The sequence below is a fragment of the Sceloporus undulatus genome, chromosome 2 (assembly GCF_019175285.1).
Source record: "Sceloporus undulatus isolate JIND9_A2432 ecotype Alabama chromosome 2, SceUnd_v1.1, whole genome shotgun sequence".
Lineage (NCBI taxonomy): Eukaryota > Metazoa > Chordata > Lepidosauria > Squamata > Phrynosomatidae > Sceloporus > Sceloporus undulatus.
In genome coordinates, this window is record NC_056523.1 from 103,022,250 (window position 1) to 103,043,799 (window position 21,550).

Genomic DNA, 21,550 nt, shown 5'->3' on the forward strand with positions numbered 1-21,550 from the left:
CCCCCTCCCAGTTATAGATATAATAAAATCAAAGGAAATGTACAAAAATAAAGCACCACAGAACTCAAACTAAAAATTAACATTTAATAAAAAGAAATAAAGAAGTACAAAGGAAATTTGAGGGGGGGGAGCTTTTTTTTTAAAAAAATGCTTAAAACAAAAAAATGAGAGTGACATGTTAACATTTCATGAAAGTAGATCCATTGGTTTTTCTGTTGGCTTCTTTCAAGGAACATTCTTCCAGGTGGAATCCTCTGCTTTCCTCTCATGTAAACACACTACAAATTAATAGCCAGCTAAAATACACAAACTTTGAAGACAGAAAAATATAGGGTAGCTAAGGTTCAAAAAATACCTCTTTCCATTAGGAAAACTACTAGAACAGGAAAATCAGAGTTGGTTGTTATGTTTTCCTGTTAGTTTTTTTTTTACCTCACACAAGTAGTGAGGTGCACCTTCAAGCTTAGTTTAAGATTTAATTTAAGATTAGTGTCACATTATAACAACCAGGAAAATATTAAATAATAATAATGTGTAGAATTACCATATGCAATTTGGTCTCATACAAAAAATATGAAGTACTGTACTGTACCAAACAGAATCCCATCCAAGAGAAAGGTATGGGCTTCTGTAAGAGACGTCTGCTAACAAATAGATTAACAAAGACAGAGGCAAATGAGGCCAGTATTTCACCCAAAATGACAACATGGTCAGCACAACATAAAGTATACACACACACATAAACAAAATAATAATAATAATAATAATAATAATAATAATAATAATTAATATATTGTTACATACATTCTGAATGTCTTTATCAGAAATATACTGCCACTGTGGCTATGTTTCTACATGTTTTATTGTTCCATTATTACTACCACATTTTCAAAAACTTCCAAAAAAGGGCAGGAACAAACATGAGTTCCAGAAAGCCAATCAGAGAGAAAAGATTTGCATAGAAAATCTTGTTGGCTTTAAGAATTGCTAAAAAAAAACCCTCCCAAGCTGCACTAGTTTGCATATCAAATAAAAAAATTCTTCTACCATCCTGCTATCTCCTTTGTGTTTATTTTCAGACTCAGTAAAAAATCTTGGCTTCACAAAGGAAATCTTGTTTTTCTTTGTAACTAATTGGTCATGTATCAGGATTATCATGAATATAACATTAAACTGTATCTGATCCTGTACACAGCCAGTCCCCTTACCTAGCATTTTGACAGTTACCTTTTAGAAAATATATTTAGTTTAATAGAGGCACAGCCTTTTTTTTCTTAAAAAAGGAGAGTCAGACTATAACAAAACTCCTTTAAAAAGTGTAAATATTCACTATATCACCCATTAGGTGATCTGCCATTAAAAAGTACCTGTATAATTCTTTCATGAGGTTTTGTTAATCTCCATAAAATATCAAGTAATACTGTTACACATTTTTCAATATATTCAGACATTGGCCTTTAATGGGGGGGGGGAATCCAGAACTAGACAATATTTAATCACCAAAGCATGTATAATAGGCTTCTGTAAGAGGATGTACAAGATGAAGAAGCTCAAGTCTACAACATAACTAAATGCTACTTCTGGAAAGGCAATCAACATGCCCCTCATGTTATAAAGATTAAATTATAGGCTAAGCAACTGAAGGGAATTTTAAGTGGAAGGCTAAAATATGTCCAGAGCAAAATTATCTTGGAACAATCACTAGTATGATGTAGAGGTGGTGTGGTGTGGAGACCAGGGCATGATGGTCAAAATCCAATGCTAGTCCTAACTACAGTAGACCCATTAGAATGATAAGCCAATAGTTATGGAAATCCCACTCATTTAATGGGTCCAGTTGGGACTCACAACTGGATTCAGGGCACTCTCTGGGCTTACAGATGTTGCACGCATGTGAGAGATGCATCTCACTAAGTAAAAAATAGCACAGAAGTATTGATAAGTGACACCTAATATTTCTTTTGTGCACTCATCTGCTTTTCAATTTAATGCACAAACTAGTTTTAGCAACTAGTTAAAGGTGTTTTCTCTTATAGAAAGAACAGACTGCACTCTTTGAAGGCATCAAATGTTAAGAGGGTATATGACCTAATTCAACTCTGTTCTGCCATCTGGCATCCTTGTTCCTGCAATTATTCAGATTGTGCATAAGATTTGACATCACAAGCAGTTCCTTTGCAAAGGAGGGCCTGGATTTATCAAGATACGTTCGAAGTTCTAAAAGTTTGTGTGGTTTTTCCGGCTATGTGGCCATATTCTAGAAGAGTTTCTTCCTGACGTTTCGCCAGCATTTGTGGCTGGCATCTCTGAAGATACCAGCCACAGATGCTGGCGAAACGTCAGGAAGAAACTCTTCTAGAATATGGCCACATAACCTGAACCCCCCCCCACAAAAAAACTAAAGATGCCAAACATGAAAGCCTTCGACTTCACACTGAAGTTCTAATGCTTAGAACTATCACACATCTGGATCTCCACCCATATGGGCAACCCTACTGAATCCCTGGATTGCCCACTCTTCTGTAAACTGGGAAATTCCTGAAAGTGCATGCCTTTCAAAGGCTCCATTGCAAACATATCTTTTCTCAAAGCAATAGGGAAAAAGAAGGAGGGCATGTTTAAATCAAGTGAATTTCTGCTTAGGGGTCAAAAGCATTTCCCTTTGCTCAGATGGTCACCACAAGCAAGTACAACGTGCACACTTGTCTAATTTAACAGCACAACATAAGGAGGTGGCATGATCTTCATAAATATTTATCTCTAAGCTGTTGTGAGTTTACTTTAGGCCAGTGCTTCTCAGACAATTCTCTAATGTGGGTGACTGACATTTTGTTGCTAACGGGCTAAGGACTGGTACCATACTGGTGCCCATTGGCTACATCTGCTTCTTTCTTGGAAACTCTCCTGGGACCATCAGCCAATGGTTCATGGACTAGCATTGGCCTATGGACCGTCACTTTGAGTAGCACTGCTTTAGGTAACAACTTCCACTAAATTTTAAATACATGGAATTCTTATTATGAAAGCCACTTATTATCTGACTACCTTTCATACAGAACAAATGACAGTAGCTATTAGCTACAGAGATCATCAAATCCTATGTGTTGAAAATTAAAGGGAGAAGCACAATCCTTGAAAGAGTGGAGATTGATAAAAAAAAAAAAAAACCCAGCAATTTTTGTATCCTACTTTTCATTATGATGGTGGTCTTTATTTTACTTTTTAAAAGTAAGTTTGAGGAAGAAACATAATCTCACATAGGTGCATCTACACTGATGAACAAAAAGTAGTTGTATGTCTCCTTTGCATTTTATAACAGGGTGAGCAACATGTGCTTTTTGATCCCCAAGGTCCTGCCTCCCCCCACAACACAACCCCACTGAAACAGCAGCAAATAAATAAAATCACCTTAAAACAAGCATGTTCTACTTGTTTTAATGGCTTTCCTACATTTTCCACCCAAATTTGATGATGCACTTTTGGCATCAATGGGGCAGACCACAGTAGGTTCCGGGGGGGGGGGGGACTGGTCCCCAGACCCAGTGAAGTTGCGTACCCCAGTGCACAGTGAACAGATTCCTGGTGAATCAGGTGGTATCTCAAAAATGGAAAAATTAAACTCTGACATATGCCTTTTCTATCACCCCTGCATTTTACACACAGCATCCAAGATGTATGTTGCTTAACAAAACCATTAATCATGTGTAAGTCATGAAGAGTTTCTTTTTCAAAGTTTTTTTCAAAGTTTTACGTAATAGTCAGCACCGTTATATTACTTTTTGTTGATCTTTATACCAACATCAATTTCAAAAAATTAAAACTAAATACGTACTGGATGCATTTAGAAGTGGTTTATAAATGAATGGCCATTTGACGGGTTTAAAACAAATGGATTTACATCAAAGAAAACTCCCAGCATTTCAAAACTAGACATACAAAATAATTTTTTTTTTTACAGAGAATTTGCAAAGAGAAAGGAAATATTTCCTCTTCTTAACAGTGTTAATATCCTGCACAGTCACAATCCATTCTCTGAAAAAGGCAGATGATCTATTTGTCTTTCATGTTGTTTCCCCTGGACAATGGTATGACAGAACGATTCACAGGGTGGGAAAGCAAAGCAACTAAAACATATGACTGCACAGAGTCCACTCCTGGCATATAAACCTGGGTGTTAAGATTAACTGAAACAAAAACATAAAAAGCATGAATTAAAACAACAGAAATACAACAGAAAGAAAACAAAGTAGAAAATATAAATATAATTGGTGAAAAACGTGACATGAATCTTTGACACACACTGTGATCAAATCTAAACTACTTCTGTTCTTAGAAAGCCACAAGTTGATACAGGTCATAGAGCTAAGATGTAACCCAGTGTAGAAAGATTCATGGGGTGCCAGCCTGGCCCTTTGGGCTCCTCCAAATGGACATGCTACTTTCCTCATGCCACCAGCATGTTGGTGGCTTCTCAATTTGAACTCTCTTGCTTTTCTCTTGGCAATAAGCGCTTGAAGCCAAAATATGCTGCTAAAACTGGTCCCAACCTTTTATCTTTGGCTCTACCCAGCACTGAAATGTACCTCCCAACATACACATACCACAAACTTCTCTGCAACTGAATATGGGCCTTAAAGTGAAGGGTGCTCCCTGTCCTTGTTCTAAGAATTCAACTTAATGGCAGAGAATAATTATTAATAATATAAGGGCACAAGTTGTGCCCTTGGCTTTCCACCATTTTTTAAGATCTCTGCTAACAGGCGGGCTCTGAATTATCACTGACAGTCTAGATCCACACACAGTAAACAGACATTCTGTGTGCGGATCTACCCTGCACAGTTTATAACAGCTTGATTGCACTTTTACTGTCATGGTTCTGCCCTTTGAAATCTTGGGATTTATAGTTTGATAAGATACTAAAAAATCTGTTAGTGAGCTCTAAGTATTTTCTACAGCTGCAGCAACTGAACTCTCTTAGCAGAGAATTCAAAGTACCCCAGCAGACTACAAATCATGGAATTTCAGAAGATGGAGCCATGGCAGTTAAAGTGGTATAATAGTGCTACATCTGTGTAGTGCAAACATGCTCAGTGATTCAGTATCTGACAGCTCAAAATGTCTCAAATTAGCTTGGTCATGATAGAAATGACAGTTACACTGTCATTTGATGCCATTTATACTTTTGCCAGTTCCAGCTGAAATGATGTGCTAGAACAGATTGTTGAGCAAAGCTACTAGAATTAAAAACATAAATGTGTCTTCAAGTCACTTGTTGACTTAAAGAAGTCCCATCAGCATCACAAGATTTTCTTAGATATGGAATACTTAGAAGTGGTTTGGCCAGTTCCTTCTTCTGAAATACAGCACCTGGTTTTCATTGGCAGTCGCCTATTCAGGTACAAACCAGGGCTGACTTTGCTTAGGTTCCAAGATAAGACGAGATCTGGTGCCTTCAGGGTATTTAGGCTTCTCCCAACTTTAGTCATAACTAACATTAACTGGAGATTTCACAACAGCAAATGTCCATATTGAGGTTACATGTAAACTCAGATCAGTATCATTCATAATTCCTAGATAATAATAACAAGCATTGGAATAAAAAACAAAGAAACATGTCAAAACTGGCTAGACACAAGCCCTTTGGCGCAGTGTTGTTGCTTGATTTTCTAACTTCTCTATGTCTTATGCTAGATATGATAGTATGAATTCATAATAAGAGATTGGACAATTTATCTAACAACTGCCACCTATGGGATGTGGAGACTACTACACTGAGTAACACTAGGGAGTAGTATCCACAGGGTTGCCATGAGTCCCATGAGTTGAGGTCAACTTGAGGGCTGTTAACAACAAAAAAATGTGTATGTCCATTCTGGTGCAGAAGCACAAACTACATTGCCTTTCAGTGCTAACTTTCTCCTTAGCTGAGGTTCACACCACAATGGAAAAAAATGGGGCCATTGTGTGTTTGCTGCAGCCCCAATCCATCTGTGGAAGGGATGGCTTGAAGCCACGCCTTCTGTCTGCCTGTTTCATCCCTAAGTATGTATAATTTGGGCCAGGGAGGGTAGAGTGGACATTCTGCTTACAGAAGGAGCAGGTTCAGCCCTCAGCCCGTCAGTATGATTAGGAAAGATTCCCTCAAGGAGTTGGTGTCAATCATCACAGACCAAGGTTATGCAAAGTGTTGCCTATGGGCTGTAAGTGGCCTCCAGGAATAAAAGAAAATAGTTTTCTATTTAAAAAAAAAAACCAAACGTTTTTGTTCCCAAAGCCTCCACTTTTCCATGTTTTGCCCCCTGAACCATTTTAAACCTGTGGAAGTCTTTTAAAAAGACTTTAAAAAATCGAGGCATTTCTTTTTGGAATTCAGACCTCTTTGGGCCTAAAATGGCTCCAAGTCCCTCAAAATATGACAAAAATGCCCCCCTCCCTGATCCTTAGAGGTTATTTAAGAGCATTTGGGGGCAAAACTTTGATTTTTGTGGCACAGGGATTGGGGTGGTAGGGATCCTTCAAAGTCTCCTGGGGGAGTTAATGCAGTCCCCTAGCCTCTCAGAGCTGCCTAGCTTTGCGGTGGACAATACTAAGCTAGGGGGTTTCAGAGCTCACTAACTCTGTGCTATAACTCCCTTCATGCCTCCATTTTTTGGTACTCTCCCAGTTTACATACAGACAAAAGTGTCCTTATGCATTTGCAGTGGCACTACAGAGCTTATACAGCCACTGCCCGGCTATACATTAGCCTAGAAGAAAGCAATTCCACATGGGACCCAGGCTGCAAGAGCTACAGCTGACAATGATGAACAATTAATAGCTCATGGACTAGCCTCCCTTCTTAATGTGTCCCATGATATAACTACATGAAGGACCAAGATAGGCAACATCCATGGTACTGGCAAGAGCAAAGCCTTCCTGGGCTACAGCTCCCACAGTCAGCATTTCTCATGTTTGTAGCCATGCTGGCTCAGACAATTCTGGGAGTAACAGTCCAAAATGCTGTGGACTCCAAAAATAAACAGAAATTATAAGGCATTATATACAGGGAATGGCACCATTAATTTGGGATGGGAGGATTTCACATCTTTGAAACACTCATGGAGGTAAAGAAGAAACTCATGAAACTGTGCATTTAAGTGTCAACTTGAAATACTACGCTAAACCTGAGCTTATATTCTCTCCATTATTAACATTGTTACAAACGGTTATCCCATCCTTGGGGAGAGAGGAGAAAGATCTGGATCTCCCTGAACATCAGTATTTTAATTCAAGAAATATAAACATATTATGTGTAGCTAACAATGATGTGTGGCATGGGTTTCATCCAAATCCTTTTACAATTTCTTAAGGGCAGACAAATTAATCAAAAGCAACAGCGATAAATCACAACCTGATGATAAGGCACACCAAAAATATACTCCATTTTAACATAGGGGGTAGCAGACTGGATCTGCATCCAACCAAGCCGTTCAAGGAGTCGGCAAGAGGATGGTGAAACCTTGGTGGGCTATATTGGAGAGCCCAGAGGGCAGACAAAGCCTGTGAGCCAGGAGTTCCCTTTGCCCCTTTCAGAGGTTGAGTTATTCAGCACAAACACAGTGTATCTTTTCATATGATGAAAACCTATGTTAAGAAATTCAGTGATACACAGCGGTGTCGTAGCCATTGGGTTCAAATGGCTATACAAGAGGACCATATAAATTCATAATTGAGAGAGACCCAATATCTCAGAATATGGAGCTTCAGTTTTACTTACCATGCCAGTTAACAGATAATTGGAAACAAACATGAGAGGGAAGCGCCTGCACTCTCTATCAAGCTTTCTTTGTGGGTTTTGCTGGGACATGTGGATTTAGTGAATAAGGGCCAGGCAAGTTGCACCTTTCTAGATGTTGTTGGACTACAGTTTCAACCAGCCACAGCAAGCAGTAGGGGGATGACGGAAGCTGCAGCTCAAGAACATCTGGTTGTCTATGCTGAGATAAAACTATCAGTTGTTCCAATAATTCCCATGTACACACAATGGTTTTCAGTGGCTGAATGACAGAGTATGCTGTGTATGAGGAAGAGGCATATCAGTTCTATTTAAAATGATCTGGGATAGGTCTCTGATGGAAGCCCAGAAGCCAGCTGCCACCACTCAAAAAAAAGTTGTATGAGCCATGGACCCATGGATTGATTTTTTTTATAAGGCAGCAGAATATGCTTCTATGGGAAAGAAGGCAACACTTCAATTCTTTAGGGCAATGAGCAAGGCTGTCATGAACGTCAAGAACATATTTCCCCATTCCTAGTGTGCTCTACCCTGCTCTCAACACTGATTATTTTGTGTTCTGTAATAATATTTTAAAAACTAACTTTCAAGCTCCTATAGTTCAAAAATCCTTGCTGCTGTTGATGGTTATGTCAATAAAGTTCTGTTCTTGTTTGACTTCCATGGTGGCCATCAGATACAACATTCCTTTAAAGACAAAAATTCTAGGAATATCACTGAGGCAATCCTTGGGTCATTACAGGATCCTGGGGCCTGGGCAGATATAAGGCTTTTCTCTCTGTAATTCTGAAACAGTTCTAAGTGTTAAATTTATACACCTATGCCTTGGCTATTATGGAAAACTAGTGCTGCTTTATCAGTCTGTCAGCTACCTACATCCCCAAGTGTTTATTGTTTCAGCTAACAAAGGTCCAAAACACACTGCAGAAATTGAAGGCTTTCATGGCCGGCATTCATAGTTTTTTGTGGGTTTTTCGGGCTATGTGGCCATGTTCCAGAAGAGTTTTTTCCAGATGCTGGCGAAACATCAGGAAGAAACTCTTCTGGAACATGGCCACATAGCCCGAAAAACCCACAAAAAAGCAGTGCAGAAATAATCCAGTTTGAGACCAGTTTAACTGCCGTGGCTCAGTGCTGGAGTTTATTGTGGCACCAGAACTCTGACAAAGAAAGCTAAATGGCTCACAAAACTATAGTTTCCAGGATTCCCTAGCACTGAGCTAGAGCAGTTAAAGCGGTCTCAAACTGGATTATTTCTGCAGTGTATTTTGGACCTAAATGATTGGAACAGTTTTTATATAACTAAGTCATTTTCTAAGATGAAGTGGAAGGAAATTTATTTACGGCCATAGTCCAATAAAAGAAGATACTATTTACAAAATGTAAGAATCACATTAGATTAAAACAGTATAAAAACAGTATAAAATTACAGTATTAAAATTTTATACTGTAATTTTATACTGTTTTTATACTGTTTTAATCTAATGTGATTCTTAAATTTTGTAAATGGTATCGTATTTGATTGTTCTATGACTGTAAATGAATTTCCTTCCATTAAATGTGGACATAAAGAAAAGATTTGGTTAAAATGCTTACTTTTTCTTGTCTTTATCTTTCTTCAGTGGTTGCTGTGAAGTGGCTTGCAGGGATTGGCACTGCAGGGTTTCGACTGCCACCTTCCGTCTGTTGAAAGCATTCATTTCCTCTTCCAGCTCTCTCCGTTTCTCCTCCACCTTCCTCTTTTCTTCCTGATGTATTCTTTTAAGATGTTCAAACTTCTCATGCAGCTAAAAGATGAAGAAGAACAACAAAATGGGCAGTCCATGCTGTTTTCATTTCTACCTGGCAAGAAGACCAGACCCTCTCCTATTGTAAGGGGCCTATGATTCAAGCCAGACTGCAGAAGTCACAGAAGAAGATAATTCCAGCAACTATTCTTCCATTCCATATTACCTCCACCAGGCCCCTCCCTCAACTGTCACCACCAGAAGGCTGCCACAGAGAGAGAAGTGGTGATAAATCAGACAATTCCATCAGCCTGCTAAAACAACAACAAAAACCCTACTTGCTTTCTTTCCTTTCCTGCCTTCTTTTCTCATGTGTTGCCCTTTTTAGACAGTGGGCATGTTGCCATGGGTTGTCATTTATTGGTCACATGGAAGACACTTCAGTAGCCTTTTTTGGTAAGGTGTGAAAATGAAATATAACATAAATTCAGGGACATTTAAGCAAGCTATAACAATGTGGTGATTGTTGCAGAAAACTCTCTCCCTATTTTTTCAGCACCAAGACAACCAATAAAGTTAGTCACCAGCTGTTTCTCTGCAAAAGGACAAGAAACATACTGTCCCAAGATGTGATGATGGCAACAAAAAAGGAAAACATTTGAAAATTCATTTTATTTATAGATTGTATATGGGCTTACACTCTTAAGAATCTGGATGTGTCTCAAGATCGCTGTTAAGGGACCTACTTGCTCTCCCACTGTTAAAATCTACAAGACTACTCATTAGCAATCCCTACTCTGTAGAACTGCTACATGACAGATATATGGCTAGTTCCATCTGCTATACACCTTGAATCCCATTGTCCGACCTTGAATCCCATTATGGAACAAAGACGGGATATAAATCCTTGGAATAAATAAACAAATAAATAAGGAGAGGGTTTAAGATATATACTTTGGGACAGGAGCATTTTAACCAAAAATATTTGTATTATACAGTATATGTGCTGCTTTTCTTGGTTATCTAAGTTTTGGATTCAGTTTTAATTAAGTGATTTGTTCTTGAATTTGTTTAAAATGGATGATTTATGGTTTAATGAATACATTAAATTGTTAGTGAACTACAAACCACTTTGGGAAGACTGTAGAGTTGACAATGGAGTTAAGCCACTTTTGGGGACCCAGGGGCTGCCAACCCACCAGTGGCCATGCCTCTCAGCCAGACTCGTGCTTCCAAATCCCAGCATATTCCCCTCCTTTACATGTTTGATATGCCCAGAAACTGAAAGAAGGCCTTTATCACACACATCAGTCTACAGCCCAGGTTCATTCTCTGTCATACTCACTTCTCTCTCCTTCTCTTTCAATTCTGATTCTGTCTCCTTGACCCTGTTTACGAACATTTGTCTCATTTCTTCCTCTTTCCTCTGCAATTCACAAAGGAATTCTTTTCTTTTGGTCTCATATGTTTCTTGAAGGCTGGCAAAAACAAAAACAACAATGCAATACATACAAACTCTGTATCATGTAAACATTTAAAAATATTTGGAAAAATAATGATTATAAGCAGCCGTGAAGACACGCCTGTCTTCAGTGTTGCTTTTTTACACAAAGTGTGAGCATGGCAAAGACATAAAATATCCCAGCAGGCAGGCAAAGATAGAAGATCACCATTAAAACAAGTTGTGTTCCTGTCATCAGGCAAAAATCCTAGATTTCAGTGGAACATCCATGCAAGTTTGACAAGGAAAAAAGAGAATGAAAGGAACCTCTCTCACCTGAATGGCTGGCTGTCAGGATCAGTATCTTTGAACCCCATTTCTTCTAGTTTACACCGCCTGTAGAGCTCATAGTGGCGAGTATGAGTTTGTTCCCGAAGATCTTCCATGTTGACACGAATCAGCATTTCCCGCAGCTTTACAAAGTCACAGTGGCTTTCATTTTCAACTGATCAAACAAAGAGATGTAGTGGAACCAATGGTGAAAATTGATGTTTTGCTCTCTCACCGTCTCTAGACTAACATCTTTTTTTGTTGGAATGTCATCATAAATGGAATTAAAATAATCATTCACTTGGCAACAAATTCAGAGCTTCCCAAAGTAGAAATTAGCAAATGTTAAAATTTACCATAGGAAATTAGCAACCTCATGCATGTTTATTCACAATTAAGTCATACATGTTCAAAGTAGCATATTCTCTAGCAATCTTGGTATGATCCAAATCCTTATAAGGATATATAATATTTACATTTTTGTTCAATTTCAATGTACTGATTTTAAGCTTATTTACTTAGAAGGGCTTATATCAAGTATCAATTTGGGGAAAATTGTTGCAGAATTATATGGAATTATATTTGAAATGTTTGCTGAATTGTTTTTCTTGCATTTCTGCTACATTTTGATAATAACACTGATATGGATATGTTGACAGACTGACTGAAATAATATTTATATTTTAAATGTTTGTTATGGTTGGGAAATGTTTTGAATTCTTACAGATGCATTGTTTATGGAGATTTGTTTAAGTAACATCTTACCTTGGCATTTAATGGAATCCAAGGAAAGCAGGGTCTGGCTCTAAAGCAGTGTCAGTGAGCTCACCACTTGCAATGGCTCAATACAAGTAGGCATTCCATAATCACCACAAAAGGCAAGGATGCACAACACTGTCAGATGTGCCCAGAGTCCAACTTACCTTGTACAACACCCCATGGATACTGCCGAGCTCTCACCATTTTATTTCCAACCTTTACCTCTTCTGTGCTACCAACAACAGCAAATGGTAGATGAGCCTGAAAAATCATATTTAATCAAATCATGAAATTCAGTGCAGAAGTTGAAATGTCACTTCTCAGTCCTGCAACACTGCCAATATCAGTCTGGTATCAATTTAGCTCCTAAAGTCTCTCTGAATGCAGTCTTGTTTTCTCTATCTGTGATAGCAAGAAGTAAAGGCAGAAGCTTCACACATCAAAAACTTACTTGGAAAGATCTTCAGCCCCATACACTTTTTTTTACAGCTATAAAATTGTAAAATTTCTAACTAAGCACCAACTTAGATTTCACATAGTGATGTAGAAAATGTCAACATACACAGGTTTTGCCAAGATGTTTTTCAATCAATGAAATATACAGATCTTATTCCAATACTCTACCTGGCTGTTTTAGGTCCCTTTCTCAGAACTGCATTATGGGACTGAATCAAATTAATAGAGGCAAAAGAATGACTGTGCAGTAGCAAAAATTCTTGGGTGTTCAAAATACTACAGGAATACCTAACAGTACAATCTGCATTCAGCAGTGACAGCTAATATCATTGGTCCAGAGCCCAGCTAGTGAAGACATCTGAATGTCAGGAGTGAGAGACTCTGGATGAAATTCTGCTCTAGGCCATAAAACAAACTGCGTGATTTTTAACTAGTCACTTGGAACACTGAAAGCCAGTATGGTATAGTTGTCTGAGCACTTAAAAGTTTGTCATTTTCACTGCTTCATCTTCCACAATTAAGTGGATAAAGTGAGAATTTGTAGAATCCCTTCGGTACTCTGTTGCACTGCAAGCATGTTTTGATTCTGGTACTCCAAAGCTACTTTTTCATTCCAGGGAATGTTAATGGACACAAGGGGGGGAAGTTGTGGATTGTCCTTACATTTCTTCACTAGCTGTCTGGCTGGATGCTGTCTGCTAATACAGTATGAGCATACTATATATAGAAATTGTGGAGGACATCATTGGGTTCACATTACCCTCCAAATTTATCTATTTTGCATCTTCTAACACTGGCAGTGGGACAAAAGGCATCTCACTGGGAAAATCTGTACCTTTCTGAGGCTTTTGATACATTTCAGTGAAGAAAAAATGTGCAAAAACAGTTTTAAAATGTTCATGACTCAGAAAGGGGAATAATGGAGAAATGCTCACAAGCACAATTTAGGCAACAGGGAAAATGCACTTGTATAATACAAATCTATACAAAAAAGTACAGTATACTTTTAGGAAAAAACATACACACATATCTCAGCCATAAGGAAAAAATCTGATACAAGAATGATCAAGACAAAAACGCACAAAAATGTCACAGTGAAACACAGTGAAGCACAGTGAAAATGAGATGGGGCCTAAATAACTTAAAGGCACTCGTGCTCTGGTTAGTACTTGAATGGGAGGTTGTCAATGAATACCAGCTGTTGTAGACTAAACTTTATAGGAAGAAACTAGCAAAACCACTTCTGAGTATTTCTTGACAAAGAAAACCCTATGAAATTAATGGGGTCACCTTAAGTTGACAGGTGACCGGAAGGTACATACACATACAATACCATACTACAAATTTAAGCAAGAGGTATAAAACTGTCCCAGTCTAGTAATCAGGTTGCTTAGGGTACAAAGGTACCACTTTTAGCTCTCCATCCATCAAGATATACCAAAATACCTGTGGGTATTTAGGCACTGAGACTCAAACAAAGGATAAGTTTTATTTGATACTGCATAGTCACCAGCATCATAGGACTCTACTCCTTCCTCAAACAAAAATGAGCACCCATCAGAGAAATGGGAATAGCAGCCCCTAAGTATCACAGTGATCTCTATTAGAATAACCTTCATTTTTAAAAAATGTCACAGAAACACAGAACTATACAAACCAAGTAGCAAAGGCATTACTCACATTCATTACTGAGTTAATCTCAGCTACAGCATCATCATCTGTGGGGAACTGATAAATCTGGACTCCATTACTGACCAGTTCACTCATTATTTTAATCTTGAACTTGTGCAATTCACTTTTGGAGATCGTGTCAGCTTTGGCAATTATTGGGATAATGTTCACCTACACAGGAAATAAAACCAGTGAAAATAATTTAAAATGTGATTTTAAAACTTGTCATTCGTTGAGCTGCAGTTAATCAAGTTCTGGCTCTGAAACCAGACTGCAGTCAGTAAGAAATACTGCCAACATTGAGGTAAGTAGAAAAAGCAAAAAGGCTGAGATTTCTCATTTAGTGGAGTGATTTAAGATAGATTGAAATACCTTACATATGTGTGTGTGGCACAGCTCTATGAAGGAATGGAAATGCCAGAGGAAATAATTTATGAACTTCAGATCAGGTCTGTAAGTTACTGAAATGCATGGCTTAATAAGAATGCCTTCTTGGCAATTTTGACTGGAATGCTCCAAGGTACTGAGGGCGTTTTTAATACTGAACTAACTGAAGTTATTTGACCAACTTATTTAATGCTTATTTAATATTAGAATTAATAATTTGTAGGCTACATAATTAGTTTAAAAACAGATATATGTATAATGTATATACAAATGTAATGCAGATGTGTTAGACCCTACTGTATAGTACATATGTGATATAAATGCAAACATAGAAGGAAACAGAGATCGAAATAATTACAGCAGGTATCTGTTAACTAGATCTACCATATTACTTCTGTGGATTTGCTACCTGACTTTAGCCCAGGTAGCAAATCAAGCATATTTCTTCACAATCCACTCAAGCATATTTCTTCACAATCCACTCATAATCCTTCTAAACAGAAAAAGTAAACTTAAAATGTGTTCATTTGTTCAGATCTGTATACACATCACAAATTATTCTGTTAAATTATATTCCTGAGTATTAAAATAATTGCTGTCACCATCTACCCTCCATCCTCTAGCGCCAGAGCCAGAAGGAAAATGTTCTTCACAATATTAGTACTACTCTGTTACATCAAACAGCTGAGTTAGCGTATGTTACCACTCAGGTTTTGTGCATTTAGTTATCTACAGCCTTGATTTTCTTCCATTCTGACAATACCTGCCCCCTCCACAATTTAGTTTATTCTTGTTGGTACTCTTAGCAGAATAAAGCTAGGAAAGATCAGAACTGCACAGAATGCTGTGAATTAATGTGCAAGGCAGAAACAGTTGCTTAGCAATCGCCACACAACTCATTAAACCTAACTCATGCCAGAAATTGGCTTTCCATCCCAAATATCTATTTTCCCTGAGGCCCTGCACTAAAGGGATAAAGAAAAGCCAAGAAGGGCTAGAGTTTATGGTAATCCCTTCCGATTACAGTCTTTTGCTTTGAAAAGGAAAATGAATTGGAAAAAGCAAAGAATTTGACTAGGAACCACCCCTGCTCCCCACTCTATATAGAACCAACCAACCAACCATATGGCTGGGGAGGGTGAGGACACTTATTTGCCATGGCAATTCTTTGCAGTTCTGGAGGCCTCCTTGAGTACTAGGCAGGACCACCCTGAAGGTACTGGAGGGAGTGAGGACTGAAAAGCCTCCCCCCCCCCACACACATTTCCCCAATGCTTTAGCAGAACCCTGAATATGATCATTTGGCTCTCAGCCTTTGACTTTAATGCCCTGCCTAGGAGGCTTTGTGAACTAATAGAATTTATGAACAGCTGGCAGCCAATCCCAGTGTTAACATTTATCAAAACTAATTGCCAGACTATTCATTCAGTGACTGCCAACTAACTGTTAAGAAACACAGCAGTGTTTTTTTTAAAAAAGTGAATTAGGTGAGAAAGAATAAAAGACATCCATGTGTTCCATAAAAAGTTAAAATAATAAGAAGAATAATTTACCACTGGGCTACTAGAAATCAGGATTGTAAAATCAGTTAGGAAACATTGCTGAAACTAAGCCTAAAGGTGAATACCTGTCTACCCACCAATACCCAGATACATCAGTAATGGCTTTCCCATGTGCTTACCAATGCAAAAAGAAAAAGAAAAAGGAGGAAGCAAAAGGTCCCTAGGAAATCCTAATTGCATTTAATCTACAGATGATTGGCTTGTTGTATGAAAACTGAAGTGTGTCTCTGGCTCTGTGTACCAAGGCACTACTGAGGCCATTAGCATGGTGAACTGTCAACACAGGCCAGGGTTCAAAGAACTGCAGAACTTGTTGAGTCAGTCCAGAGAGTCTTTAGGTTTATCAGCAACCCCCTCCTCCTCTCCGTTAGCAGCCTCCCTACTCCCTCATGCCACCTGGCAACTGATTTCAAAAGGGAACAGAGTTGCAAAGGTAACAGGTTGCGTGGTGCCATGCCTCAAGGTTCAGCAGCTGAAATAAAACGCCCAGGGTGCCTCTTGTGCATGGGCATGAGGCAGATCTTTCGGAGTCCTTCTCCCACTTTCAACATGGTATGGTGGAACTTATTTAAACAATAAATTGCCTGCTTGGGAATTTTGCTTTTGGTTAAAATAAAACAGTTTTAGACACACACACCCCAAATGTTTTTAAGAGACACAAACATTTCTCCAAACAGAGCTGTACTTGATGGGGCCATCACATATGGTGAGTCAAGATACAGGGGTCAATCAGATAGGGCTGGCTCCTTTGAACTTTGTGGTTATTTGACACAGACAGCTAGACATGGTTCAATTCCAGTCTACTTCACATGTTTCAGTGGCAACTCCGTCCATATACTGTATTACAATGCTGAAGAATTTAGCTTTGTAGATGATTTACTTTTTGGCTGTCTGGAAGTAATCACATACAGCAGGCAACAGCTGCTTTGGTTATAAGTTCAGCCACACATAAATGCATGATGGAAACTGTGCAGAAATAGCTTCTGCCCTGGAAAAGCCTGGTGAAATCACTTGGATGAACAAGATACATTAGTATCACAAGAAACCCAGACAGTCTCCCTGTGTCTGACATCATTGTGCTGACACTGCAGAGTGTTGAACAGCTGCCCCCATTGATGCATTACCAATTCATATGCCTAACAAAATACAACTTTCCTATGCAGATGTCTGATCTCCAGCCAATGTGGTGTCCAAGTCACATCCGACCTAGGAGGAGTTCTAGGAAAGCGGCAGAAGTGAAAGCAAGGAAATGAGAGTATTAACAGGGGCGAGCCCAAAATATTTTGCCAGCTGAAGCAAAGGACAATATGGTGTGATCTCACCCCACTCCTCGATTCCATCTATAACAGTCCATCAAATTGGCAGCTAAAGCTTAACACTGGTGACAAGATAACATTGTCCACTCTACCCAGGGACAGTGGCCTGGGCACTGGTATGATTACATGATACATATATCTCTGCCTAATGTGTATCTCTCAGTATCTACTACTTGAGGCATTTACCCCACTCTGCCTAAGGTACTGTAGAGCTAACCCTGGCATTATTTCCACATATCTTAAATAAATTCTTTTATCTCTCAAATCCAGCCTGATTCCCTGAATCCTTAATATTCTTACTGTCCTTTACATTCTTCTGCAAAAAATAGACATTATCTATGGGCTTTTAGAAGGGCTTACTATTTTATTAGCAATCATACCACTATTTAAGAACCTCAATTGATCTGTATGAAGAGAGGGCAACATAATGAAAAAGGTTCTGCGGTGGAATTGCACAGCCGTAGTTAGCCAGTTTTCTGATGACTGATCCTGGATGAATGCCTCACGCTTCAGTACGTCACACATGAAGGCTGGCCAAAGTGAAGCTTAACCAACCCATCATAAGCTTATTTACTTGGGAATGAGTCTCATGTTGGGTTTTTTCTTCTTCAAGGAATACATATATGAATATAAATATGCAGGTATGATATCTGTCCAAATATTGTACTGAATATAAGCCATATTTGTGGAAATGTCAACATGACAGTCGCAGCTTCACACTTCTGTTAATAGGCAGCACTCCACATTACCTAAGAATTATGGAATCAATAGGCTTCATTTAGTGGGGATATATGGAAACTCTCGACTGATCCTAAAAAGTGAGAGGGAGAGCCAAAAATATCCCTCCAAAATGGCTGTGAATAAAGAAAGCTGATTAAAGCCAGCTAATCACAGCTCAGAGAATGCTGTGAAGGGAGCCTAAGGATGGGGGAGATAAAAATGAGAGCCTTACCTGTCAAAGTCAGATAGGAATGAGATAGGGAAAAGATGATGCAGAGTTAGGGCAGTCAGAGAGAGAGGGTGCAGCTACACTGTGGAAATAATTGAATTTGACACCACTTTAACTGCCATGGCTCCATCCTACAAAATCCTAAGATTTGTAGTTTTGTGAGGCACCAGCACTCTTTGCTAGAAAAGGTTAAAGACCCTGTAAAACTACAAATCCCAGAATTTCATAGGATGGAGCTACAGAAAGTGGTGTCAAATTGCATTGCTTCTACAATACGATGCACCAAAATGAAGATCTTAATAGCATTTTGTAGATTGTGAATAAGAGAAGATTTCAGGGATATACCTTGTTTAACTTACATGTTATATAATAAATATTTACAGTCAGCCCTTCCCATAGGTGGGTTTGCCTTTCATGGCTTTGAGCTTATGCAGAAGGCAAGCTCCGGTATAAATAATGGGGCATGTACCCGTGCTGTGCACCCGTGTGCCACTGTGAGTGTGTGCCCCATTATTTTCTATGGGCTTGGGAATACACTCTTTCCCCCATACGTGGGGGGATCTGGAACGGATCCCCCACATATAGAGAGGGCGGACTGTACTTGTTTTATTTTCTATAACTGAGTCTGACTGTTCCATTTACAAACTGATATGGAGGTTGGTCACGCTTACCATACTGAACTCAGCGATCAACATGGCTACTTACTTATCCATGACAGGAATCACCCTGCGGCTCAAGTAGCTGTGGTCCAGGGAAGGTTATCTTGAGGATCAAGGGGGCAATGTGACTGACAGCAACCCAAGGGTTGGAACACTGGGCCAGCCTCAGGAGGGGCTCTGTTACAATGGCTCTACACTATAATTGTTAAAACTGTAAGTGAACTTCCAGTCTCTTCTGGTTTGGAGAAATAGTCAGGTATACCCTGTTAGGTGAGGAGATACTCCACTACCATCCCTGTACCACTGTAACTGTTCTACACATACTGACCATAATTCAATGCTCTTGGATCAAAGGTGATGATTATAGGTGGAGAACAGAAATACATGAGAAGTGAATTCATTTCTACTCTCCAGCAGACAAGATGTTTCTTTTCATATTTGGAAAAGGACACTGCTTATTTGCTCTAAGTATTAAATATTCTTTAAGTTTCAAAAGGTCACTCATTAGAAATAAGATGTGAACATGTCTGTTTTTTGTTTCAAACATGAATCTTTTGACGTCAATGACCTTTGCTGTCTGCCCCAAGCTCCCCTTACAACATAAACTTCAGAAGACTTGTTTTTTTCTCTCTGCACCATCTTGCAATAAATCAAGTGACCATTTATCAGCTAGGTTCAATGAACACACACTGTAAGGAAGAAAATTATCTGTGTTCCTAAGGGCTCTGTTTGGCTACCCTTGTTGCAAATGGCTGTTGCCTTAGATGCACTCTAAAAGAGACATTTCTCACAGTAACTTCTGCATTAAAAACAGAAACACATACAGGCCAGTTTACTCCATTAACCATCTTCTTGTCACTTCCCTGTTAAATTGTTCTCTGAACAACTACTGGGGCAGAACATGCTAGAAGCACAGCAGTGATAATGAAGCTACACAGGCCAACAAGATTTCCTTTCCTTATTTCAGGGCTGGAAAATCTTTGGTATCTGACATTTGAAATGCTTCCAGAAAAGTAAAGGAAAAATGCCCACTAAGCCTGTTGTTAGACCAAAGCTTGCAAAAGTTACTTTTGGACCAGAACATCCAGAATCGACTAGCTATGTTGACTGATGGATTTGGGGAACTACAGTCCAAAAAGGAACCATTCTGTCCTGGGTTAGGCTGTGTCCACAAGGGCCAAATAACATATCTTCCCCTGTCCTCATGGCAATCAGTCTGGACAATATGGCACCCAATCCACGATTCCTGTGTGAACTGTCCTGACAATGTATGGCCAGTTCAGCACCAAACTCATGGTATACCATACTTAAACCAAATTTTTAAAACTCTGATTTTGCTCTGGATCTTCCTAGAAAATCTAAATCCCTCTGGATCAATGTCAGGTGGCTATTTACAACACTTCCCACTGTGCCACCCACTGCCATGCAAGCTGCTCCTTTGAAGTCTGAACGAGGCACCCAGCCATAGGGTTAATGCTGGGCACCTCGTTTTCAGCCTCAGAGAGAGCAGCAGCAGGACACATTGTAAACAACCACCCAGCATCACTCCAGAGTGACTAGGTAATAGGTGGGGGGGGGGCTTTGGGGCAGTTTTGCAGCCAAAATACTCCAGGCTGCTCCCAGAGTATTCTGGCTCATGCAGACACAGCCCTAGAAACATACATTCACTGAAAGTCAAGACTCATGGGAAATATGTACACTCAGATACATACCTTACTATCCAAGTTTTTCATGGTTACCAGATCCAAAGACTTCAGTGAGTGGCCAGTTGGAGTGATAAAGTAAAGGCAGACATGGATCCTTGTATCATGATAATTAAAGAGGGAGCGTCGGATCTTCAGCTCTTCTTGCAAGTAGTTTTCAAACTGCGTGTCAATGTAATCTACTATCGGCCTGTAACTAAAAACGAATTCCATTAGCAACCTGAATGGTACAGTAACTGAGAATAGTTAGGTACTTTCAGGTATGTGTTTTAATTTTTCCAGGTTATCTATCCTTAAGAGGGATGGCCCAATTTCTCCCATCTACAAGCCTTTGACCAGATGCAAATAGAAGAGAAGGAGAATTATACTCTTTGTGTCATTCCTTCAAGCTAAAATTAGCAGAAGGTGATGTGTATGAGCAAGAAAGGGAAACAGGGCCAAAAAGGCTTTGGGGTGAAAATGCCACAACCCAAAACCTAGGGCTGCCAATGTTCAAAAGAGCATCCAATGATGCTTTATTTATGAAGTCCACTGAACAGCTTTGAGCTAGTCACTACCCAACCCCCAAGAACCAACCTCAGAGGGCTCTCTGTAAGACTAAAATGGTGTTCCTGGCAGAGTAAGAATGTAACTAATAAGCATATGATATGATGAAGAAAAATACAAAAACGTATGTTTTGCTTTTCTTTTCACTTTCACCAGCTCTCTTTCAAATGTTATACAGAAGGGAAGTCTGGGATATCTCACCAGACTTCCCCAATTAGCTTCCCTGAGAATTAACAAGTGGTTTTGAGCAAAGCCAAGGATTTGATCTTT

At 39.1% G+C, this 21,550-nt stretch overlaps 1 protein-coding gene across 5 annotated transcripts in view; it reads right to left on the reverse strand.

The window, feature by feature from the left end:
- Positions 1-21,550, reverse strand: part of SEPTIN8 (septin 8) — an 86,389-nt gene that overhangs the window by 15,140 nt on the left and 49,699 nt on the right. For 3 of the 5 annotated variants that reach the window (XM_042454074.1, XM_042454073.1, XM_042454076.1), the window contains exons 4-9: positions 20,744-20,930; positions 14,168-14,329; positions 12,196-12,292; positions 11,279-11,447; positions 10,847-10,979; positions 9,371-9,561 (exon numbers count right to left, since the gene is read on the reverse strand). In XM_042454074.1, coding sequence (XP_042310008.1) covers positions 9,371-9,561; positions 10,847-10,979; positions 11,279-11,447; positions 12,196-12,292; positions 14,168-14,329; positions 20,744-20,930 — 939 coding nt within the window. Of the gene's footprint in view, positions 1-4,136; positions 4,185-9,370; positions 9,562-10,846; positions 10,980-11,278; positions 11,448-12,195; positions 12,293-14,167; positions 14,330-20,743; positions 20,931-21,550 lie in introns of those variants that run through there. The other 2 variants (XM_042454077.1, XM_042454075.1) reach the window with 2 other exon arrangements.